General features: G+C 40.6%; 2 protein-coding genes across 2 annotated transcripts; both read right to left on the bottom strand.

Annotated features, from left to right (window-relative positions):
• Positions 1-4: 4 nt before the first annotated feature.
• Positions 5-2,685, bottom strand: LOC113171970 (V-type proton ATPase subunit d 1-like). Its single transcript, XM_026374726.1, has 8 exons — positions 2,565-2,685; positions 1,814-1,985; positions 1,349-1,527; positions 1,189-1,268; positions 838-915; positions 565-741; positions 379-456; positions 5-178 (listed from the first exon to the last, which is right to left on the bottom strand). Exons 1-8 carry the CDS (start codon positions 2,683-2,685, stop codon positions 5-7), a joined length of 1,059 nt encoding a protein of 352 aa, XP_026230511.1.
• A 987-nt stretch (positions 2,686-3,672) lies between these two features.
• On the bottom strand, positions 3,673-7,874 carry asip2b (agouti signaling protein, nonagouti homolog (mouse) 2b). Its single transcript, XM_026373655.1, has 3 exons — positions 7,630-7,874; positions 4,878-4,951; positions 3,673-4,533 (listed from the first exon to the last, which is right to left on the bottom strand). The coding sequence occupies exons 1-3, from the start codon at positions 7,751-7,753 to the stop codon at positions 4,366-4,368; spliced, it is 366 nt and encodes a 121-aa protein (XP_026229440.1). The 5' UTR covers positions 7,754-7,874; the 3' UTR covers positions 3,673-4,365.
• Positions 7,875-9,341: the final 1,467 nt, after the last annotated feature.

Here is a 9,341-nt window from a genome sequence, read left to right as displayed (position 1 = left end):
TCAGCTACTTTGTTCCCTGAAAGATGGGTATGTAGTTGTGAATCTTGGACTTCTGTCTCTGTGTGACACACTCAGCAATCCAGACGATGTTACGACTCTCCTGCTCCTTCAGTTTGATGTAGGCGTAAAACACTCCAAAGTGAAATTGCTGCAGGAAAGCGAGTGTGTTCAGCTTAACCTAGAAAAAATAAGTAGAAGCTGCTCAGAGAGACAGAAACATAGTTTTAAGTGTAATGAATACATCCAGCCTTGAATTTTAATTGTATTGTTAGCAAAACTATCTGAAACAGCCGAGGTATGAATTGGTCTAATAAATTCTCTGGAGGTTACATTGGTTCGTTGCACGCTACGCTCTGGACTGACTCATATGAAAGTTACCTCTTGTTCAAAGAATCTGTCCTCCAGGGTCTTAAAATCTGCTCCTGGCTCAGGATCTTCAAAAATGACTTTATAGTCCTGCAGAGATGTTTAGGCTAAAATTAACCACACGTATGACTTAATTTGACTGCAATTACAACATAATAGCTCTCCTTTTAGAGTCCTCAGAGATGAGATCACACTCACTGGGTAACAGTCGGACACAGCTTTGACCTGCTCGTGGTCCTCTGCTTTGGCCAACAGCTGCAGTCCCTCAGGATGAAGTTTGCCACAAGATGGATACAGTGCACTCCTGTCTGCACCGCTGAGGTCTGTGCCGAAGGAGTTCACTGTGATGATGAAGGCCCGTCTGTCAGCTTCAAACTGCAGCATGCACATATACACACTGAGCACCTACTGCAAGGGTCTAATACATCATACACTATACAGTATAATACAGAGCGCATTAACACACAGTACCTCCAGGACAGGACACATTATATCCTTTGTAGCACCGCCAATGTTCTCGCAGAAAGAGTGGAAGGACTCTAAATACGTCTTTTAAAAAAACAAAAACAAAGGTCAGACGTAATATAATAAAAAACATGCCGATATTTGTCTGCTGGTTTCATATAGTGTCAATCAACCAATCACATTTCTAGGACGTTGCTGTAAAATGTCTGGGCTTGTTAAACTTGTCACAGGAGTAAACACTGCACACCAGAATTTCTATGAACACACACTCACACACACACACACACACACACACACACACACAGCGGTACTGTAGGTAATGGCTGTCAATGCTGTATTACATTATACTGTAGTCACCTTATACAGTTTGTTTCTCAGGATCTCAACTTCCATTTCATCCAGGTTGGACTCGGATACAGCATCCTGGAAGAACTGAGCTACAAAACAACACAATGATATTAAACTAAAGTTTGGGATCTTTTCTCATATAATATTATTTATTTTACAATTCTCCTACCTAGCGGTGTGTCCACCAGGATGGTTGAATAGAGTTCAGTCGGGGTGCGGGCGATGCCCACTGCTGCCATTTGGTCAAAAGCTCCCAGTGGGTGGCACCGCGGGAGCAGCTCTGCCACGTCTCTCTGTTTCAGTGCCCCGGTGATCAGCATCACCACATTGTCGATCATGTAGCTGTAACTATGGCAACACAGAGACCACAGTGAATGGAGTCAACTTATTTGTCAGTGTGACATTTTCTATTGCATCTCCCTAACTGTGCCTTTATTGTAAGAGAACCAGATGCACACAGGCTTTGCTGTGTTACAAACAAGCTTCTTGTCTTTGAATAGATTATTTCCACAAAGTAAAAATAAGAAATGGTCAGCATCATAACTAATAAGATAACCAAGAAAAGGAATTATTAATGTGCCTTTTTGCTTATCCTCTGTAATTTATGTCATTTAGAATTTTTATTAGAGCGTACGTTATATAGTCAAGGAAGGTGGAGAGTGGAGGCAGGGCGTTGGAGCGCAGGCAGCTGAATTCAGTCACCAGGTTGTCCCTCAGCTTGGTGTCCACTAGAGACACAGTCAGATCGCCTTCAGATGAGGACAGCAGCTTCCCATAGTCTGTACTCTGCATGTGCAGCTTCATGTCTGAAGAGAAAAACAAAGACACTGCCTAAAGGTTTTGGTACTTAACTCTTCCTTTTTCCACAGCAACCTGTTGTCAGTTATAAATCAGGAAGAGGTGAATCATCCTTAATACTGTGTGTACTTCACACGTGGTAATTTCCAAATTTCTTATACCTACAGCTGATGATGACTAACTACTAACACATGCATAACTGCAAAGATTAGAGTAAAGTCAAATCTTTCACAAACAATTTACCGCAGTGTCGATATTGACACATTAACACATCTCTTTTTCTGGTAGTATTAACTTATTTTAAGGACATCTAAAAAACCTGCATTACCCTTCGACTTTACTGATTTCCTCTTTCCCTCTGTAAAAAATTTGGTTACAGAAAATTCAGAATATCTTTCATAAATAAGATCCAGGTGAAGAAACTGGGTAAGTCAGGCAACCCAATCCAACACCTTACTGCTAATACTTTTAAGATGCCTGCACACACACACATGCAATGCAACACACATGGGAAAAAAAGGGCATAACATCCTGGGAAAACTCAGTTTAAAACACAAAAACAAAAGTGACTGATACAATATCCTTACCCTCGAGAGTGTCACACTGGGCCAGGTTGTGATAGTCACTCTGTGTCAGAATCCCAGCCTTCATGCCTCGAACCAGACCCTCCAGATAACCATGATCCACATTGAAGCTGAGCTCTGCCATGGTGCCGAATGAGTTGTCAAGAAGCCTGACTGCAGTTTTAGGCTATATGTAGATGTTTCTCCGTCTTTTACAGACTTCTGCATTATTCCCCCTGTGACTAACATCCATACAGTTATTTTCTCTTCCTCTTTGACACCAAAAAATTCCATATCTGCCCTAAAAGTGTTTGCCCTCTTCATTCCTGCTATTGAGTACATTCAGTTTAGCTACACGGCCACATTTTGTGTCGACTGAGAGCTGAAAAAAGAATTTCATTATGAAAAATTGTGGCACTGTAACTCAAACAATGTGGTGCATGGTTGGCTGGATGTCATGCAATATTTTAAGGCATGACACTGACTATTAAAACAAACACTAGATGAAAAACAGCAGCTTCACTGCCCTCCCATCATGCAACACTCACTATATTTATATCCCGCTAATCTCACAATATGCCAAATGATATTTTCATATTTGTGCATGTGGGAGAATGAATCAGTGCCAAATCAGAAGACGGATCAGATGATTTACGAAGTAGATAATGTGCCATTTTTCATGTTCCTTCCAGACAAGTATATGTTTCACCACATCAGTGACCTCTCCTCAAGTCTCCCTCCCTGTTTTTGATTTAAGCCTTTACAGCATCTTACACAATGAGACACAGTTCAGCCCCAAATCCTACTACAGTTAACTTCACTATTACTGAAATGTGATTTAAGCTCTTTAAATATGGCTTCACTTGTTCTTCCTCTTGACTTTCGACATGGCTGTAACATTTCATTATGTGCACCAATTTGTCTAAGTAGGCATCCCTCCTTCTCTTCTCCACCAGAGGAGGAGCAGACAGTGTCCCAGACAAGGTAATACAGCATGTGCATCATAGACTGACTGGAGAGGATTTGGGGGATACAAAAATGCTTTATTTTGGAATTCACAAAGACAAACATTAATAAGTGTCTATGCACATCTATTCTGGATACACACCTGCCCCCCTACATATGGGTTTAAAGTTTATTGTCTTTATGCTTTCCACAAAATCGTCCCAGAAAAGAACACAAAGCACATTTAGTCCCTGTTTATCCACCGCCAGTAAACTTTTTCAAAAATAACGACCTGTTTTTCTTTGCTTTGGTTTAATCTCGTGCTTCCTGTTTCCTCTTGCCACATATAAATGATCCACACAATGCACTGATTCAAAAGTACTTCACATGTGAATAATAATAATAATAATAATAATAATAATAATAATAATCTTAATTAACCCCCCACAGATTAGCTCTCCTCAAAAATCCAGGTCGGGACAGAAATATGCACATGTGGCTTAAATCACATTATAATTGTTTATACATCTAGTGAGTTAAGAAAATGATCTTTCGTTGTAAATACAGTTATCGAGGTTGTTAAAACTTCAACATGGCATTTCAGCAGAAATGATAAAGACAGAGGAAAAAAGCTACAGCGCAGAAATTGATGCACAACACAGTTATCAGTTGGCTGAGTTTTGGATATATTGTAGTATTTTAGCTTGTGCTTGAGGAGACTGAAGTCAGAAAAACATCACACCTTCATTCTCACATTCACATGAGTGTGGAGGCCACAGTCAGTGTCACCATTTTCCACATGTTCCTTCTTTACTCTCAACTCTGTTATGCGTCGGGCTGAGTTTGTGCGTGTGTGTGTTTGTGCATGTGTGTGCTTCATCTACGTCCTCTTTGAGCACAGGGGGTTCATCCTCCAGCAGTGGCAGATGGTGTTGAAGAGTCGACAGCGGCAGGAGGCGCAGGGGTCGCAGCACGGCATGTGAGAGGAGCAGTTCTCCATCAGCCGCCCGCAGCGACGTGCAGGGGTTGTAAAGGCCGACTTGTGTTTCTGAAACAGCACCAGCGCGTGTGGAAAAGCACTAGTTTAAACACAGGACTAAACTTTAAAGCTGCAATAATCTGAAACCAAGGAATACATAGATACAGAATGGGTTAAACTACCATATGTAGTGTGAGAGGTGTCATAAAACACACGAAACACCAAGGTGATAAATCGCAGTGTGTTGTCAGCTTCACCTTAAAGGCCACAGCTTAACACTGTCTGTTAAATTATTGCAATGGTTCACATTTTGAAAATCCAGCTGTGGGAGAGCTACAGTACATGTTGTCTGCCATTATACTGCTGTGGGAGGAGTTGGATGTTTTTTTTACAAACCAGAAACAAAAACTTACAGGACTGTGACCCTCCTGTGGCTGAGAACTCTTTCGTCTAGCAAACAGTTGTCTGGTCTTCACTTGGCTCCAAGCTAGGGATGGAAAATATAGATAAATCACTGTTTACTGTCTGATAAACATTGCGCGGATCTTGGTGTTAGAAGAGAAATAAACATGGATTAAGTAGTAGTAAGAAGTAATGGGGGTTATATGTGATACCTCCCACAGTCACAATAGTCATATTTAGTGTCTTAATGGGGTGCTGATGACTTTGCAAGCCCCCCGCTGTTTTGCCTGGTAAAGGGTGGATGAAGCCAGTAAACTTTAGATGCTGGCCTGTTTACAGAAACTTTTGGTTTAACTTGAATTCCTGGCTAAACAGACCACGCAGATGCAGCCTCACAGACTTTACAATTCAGCCGTCTCTGGTTTCTTGGCTTCTAGGAAAGTGTTTGGTCATGTCCATTATTATGTAACCACAGGACAGAATTTTACACTTGATCAAATGCTACTCTTTGTGCTCAGATGAACAAAATGTGTTTACAGTTTTCTTTGAGATCCCTCCTCCGGCCTCCCTTTGTATTACAATTATCACCCTGTTGGCAGGACGATTTATTACCCATCAGCTGGAAGTCTACATCCGTCAGTAACAGACAGCCTTGTTTTCTTACATTCAAATTCACATTTTCAATACATTTTGGAAAATGTGATATTTATTTTTCATTTTATCAAAATGCTTTAAGTTAAGTTGCCTCAGCCTCTCAAATACCTGTTGGGTATATATCAAGTTTGTTAAAATGTGTAACTTTAGAGCAGCATGGGCTACTTGATTATGTTTTCTGCAGCAATGTCATCTTACATTACAGTTAAGTTTTAAATCAAGAATTTAACAGTATTGGCCTAAGGTCCCAGGTGAAACAATCTATCAGAATCTATCTCAATCTCATCAGAATCACCATATGCTATATTTGTAATGTGTTGTTAAGTTACATATGTAAAAAAACCCATTTCCACTGTAACATTAATTGTTACCTAAATATGTATAGATATATATGTATCTGTATGTGTATTTAGATATACATGTCTATTTATGTCTACATCTTTGCCATAGTGATTGTTATGATGATGTTGAATGATTTTGTAGGCAAATGTATTTTGTTTTTTTCTGGCAGATTTAGTCATCGCTGATTGATTGTATCTTTCTTAATTGCACTGAAGTCAGTGAATGTCTATTGTCACAAGACTGTTAATCACCAGTGTTTTGTACATGTAACGTGCCAAACAGCACCATCAACAGTGTGTAGAGTACAATAGCAGTGTGTTTTTTTTCCTCTCCCCTAAATGAATTCACTGTGCCAAATCTACCATGCAAGATCCAAGTGTTGGCTTGTTCTCTTAAACATATGGAAGTAGGTGTCTTTTAGTGTTTTCATATTTTTCACACACAGAAAGAAACACAAAACATTCTCAGTGTTCCAGTGCAAATCACAATGATTTGGCTCTACACGTCCTCTCTGTTGGCCTGGACATTCACTGGCTCATGACCAAAACCACCTTCGCTGAAGTCAAACCGCACACCTCAGACACTGGCGTCTTCTACACCCTCATCCTTGAAACACAGTGTGTCTTTTACAAGCTGGATGCTATTCAAAGGCTGTGAATTAAAAATCCTCCCTCTTGGCAGTGACTCTTTTTGTTCTGGTTCATGATAGGTAGTGATGCACCTTCCCTTTAGACCCAGCTCCACATCTTTGAGCTAATCTTTGCTCAGATGTTTGCACTCGTGTTATCTGTAATATTGCAGAAAGAAAATAAGCTCAGCTTGTTGGTGTTTCATGTCTGTCCTCCTGCTGCTGACACTCAGCTCCTCATTAACACTTTGATCTTTCCTTTTCAGTTATCTTAACTACTTGAAATACAGCCTTTTTCCTGGGAACTACCGTCCATTAATGTCATGAAACACTCCTGCTTTTTTCCTCTTTTCCTCTCCAAGCATATGTCTTAAAACATTCCCTCGCTGCATCTTCGGTATTCCTTTTACTAGAAATTGTGTTTTGTTTTCCTTTCCTTGGTTTTTCAAGCACTTCAGCATGAAAGTTTCAGGTCTGCGTTACATCTGATCCCTGCGTCTGCTGGATGTGTGTCGACCGTTGGCAAACACGTCAAATTAGCTTCATAAGCTTGAGCTGCCAGGTTATTGGAGGGCAGCACACACAAGAAGTTCCTTACTCTTCACAGACACGACCTGTGATACAACTGTAATCAAATGATTTCCCCAGTCTTCAACTCGGCGATGAATGTGTGATGGATTGTGTGCATGCACCATGCTGAGTTGTCTCCTGTCAAAGTCAACAAACTCTTGAAATAGAATAAAACTCCAGTTAAAGTTAACACCAGCTTATGGAAATGATCTTTGAGGCTTGGATGGTTTACTTTGTGTATGAAAAACATGTACACATTTTAAAAATAAAAAGCATAATAATACTAAACTCATGATTTCATGAATTATAACATAATCGTTTTAAATACAATGACCTGAGCAATACGTCACTGGGGTAGGGGGTTACCTCATCCTGGCATATTAATATTGTATTAGAGGGCACTATACAATATGGAGAACCCTCATTAGTTATATTATAGCCACATATTCTCTGATTATTGGCTGCACGGTGTTTGTTCATGGTGTAACCTTCAAGTGCACAGTAAAAATAAACCTAAATAAAATCAGCTTGAATGTGATCATGAAGATCATGAATGGTTGAACGCTCACCTGCGTCGCTGTCAGTCTTCCTCACATCTCTCTTCATGTCCTCTGCCCAGGACAGCGGGAAGACCAGCAGCAGCAGCAGCAGCAGCAGCAGGAACAACAAGTGTTTGCCGGTGGTTTGAACCATGATGCTGATGAGAAGTGTTGCTGGCTCCGCACAAAGATCAGCGTCTCATTCTTTGATGAATCCGGGACCGTGCGGCGCTGTGGACAAAACAATCCCTAAATACCGATGTTCTCCTGCTGCAAGTCTTCACTTTCTCTCCCTCATGTTTGCCTCTGCTCTGAGGAGGGGCATCTGTCTCCAGCACCGGGGGGATGGGGTGGGGGTGGGGGTGGAGGGGGTGACGGACGACCGACGTCCACAAACGTCAGGAGACGGTTCTTGATGAGATGACAGTAGCAGCACAGCACTTTGAGAAGCACTGGGGGGGGGGGGGGGGGGTTTATTCACCCTGTCAATCAATAGGCTGTCCTCTCTAATATCATAAACCTCATGATGTCATGAAGGTTTTATTGACTCATTGGCCTCAAATATTAAAACATTAGATGGAAAACCCAGATTGTTCCCTCTGCCTCTCATTAACACATTAACATCTGTCTGGTGCTGCTAAGTTTCCTATTCATTTTGTACCCGAACATCAATTTGAGGATAAAGTTCACCACACCAGCGGTCAATAAAACAGTCACTACTTTGCAGCTTGATGCATCACCACAGTTGCCATGGTTACCTGCTATGTCATTGAGCGGCCCTCACCTTGTTTGGTCTTGTGTGAGTGAATGAAAAGCACAAGGACTCAGATGTACCATGGATAAAGCTCTAAAATGAAATGGACAGAAGAAAAAAAAAAAACCCAGAGAGAAAAATTCTGAAAGGACTGAAAGTGTCGAACCTTTTAATACACACGTTTTAACGTTTCACAGTCTACTGTCAGGTCAGGTGAGCTTCTTTGTTAAGCTTGTGGAGCTGGATGATGTTAGTTATTCTCCTATTACAAACTGGGCACTTGAATGAAGCCTTGGAATAAAACCACAATATGCTTGTTTATTATTTCATTTTCTGATGTTGAAAAAAGGAGGTCAGGCTCTGGTTTATATCAACTCAGATAAGCTATAGTATGTGCAACATTGTACTTTTTTTATGTGGCCTAATTGTGTCTGAAAAAGCTCAAAATGGAAAACAGGTGATAGGTGAGATTAAACACTTGGAAACACACAGAAGATTAGAAACTCAGCAAACTAAAAATACACAAGGATAAAAAGCGGCAACAGGTTTGATCCGTTTCTTATGTCATCCAACCTCCACCAACAGATTTAGAGTGTGTTTAAAGACCCTAAGTAGTAACAACAGTTTAAGACTCCCTCTGTATAAAATAAAAAAGGCTGATTTATGTTTATAGTCTGAATAATACTAATGCCGTAGTTCTGAATCTCCCTAATGAGGTTTTATAGATCAGGGTTCTTTTATAGGTCTGGTTAAAAAACAGTAAATCACTTTAATGCAAGTCTTTCATTATGGGTTTGGAGGCACACAGCGCCGAGCCTGTTTGAACTAGCACTAATATTACTAATGTGGAGTGAATTCTGACCTGAGTAAATTAACCGCTTCAGTGAATCAGCTACAGACCAAAAGTATCTACGGCCATTACAAAGGCATAAGTACCAAAAGACATCAGGCTCCTTGCACAGCTGTTAGAGTGGGATCATTTGATTTA

The sequence above is a fragment of the Anabas testudineus genome, chromosome 17 (genome assembly GCF_900324465.2).
Source record: "Anabas testudineus chromosome 17, fAnaTes1.2, whole genome shotgun sequence".
In the NCBI taxonomy this organism is placed as follows: domain Eukaryota; kingdom Metazoa; phylum Chordata; class Actinopteri; order Anabantiformes; family Anabantidae; genus Anabas; species Anabas testudineus.
The sequence above is the reverse complement of the archived record's forward strand: the minus strand, read 5'-3'. Positions and strand labels throughout refer to the sequence as shown.

Excerpts from the sequence above, each read along its gene's own strand:
- LOC113171970 (XM_026374726.1), bottom strand. The coding sequence starts at position 2,685 with ATGGCAGAGCTCAGCTTCAATGTGGATCATGGTTATCTGGAGGGTCTG. Across the intron at positions 1,986-2,564 it reads CCAGTGTGACACTCTCGAGG|ACATGAAGCTGCACATGCAG; the intron begins GTAAGGATATTG and ends TTTTCTCTTCAG. Across the intron at positions 457-564 it reads CTGTGTCCGACTGTTACCCA|GACTATAAAGTCATTTTTGA; the intron begins GTGAGTGTGATC and ends ACATCTCTGCAG.
- asip2b (XM_026373655.1), bottom strand. The coding sequence starts at position 7,753 with ATGGTTCAAACCACCGGCAAACACTTGTTGTTCCTGCTGCTGCTGCTG. Across the intron at positions 4,952-7,629 it reads GAAGACTGACAGCGACGCAG|CTTGGAGCCAAGTGAAGACC; the intron begins GTGAGCGTTCAA and ends TTCCATCCCTAG. Across the intron at positions 4,534-4,877 it reads CACAGGAGGGTCACAGTCCT|AAACACAAGTCGGCCTTTAC; the intron begins GTAAGTTTTTGT and ends GTGCTGTTTCAG.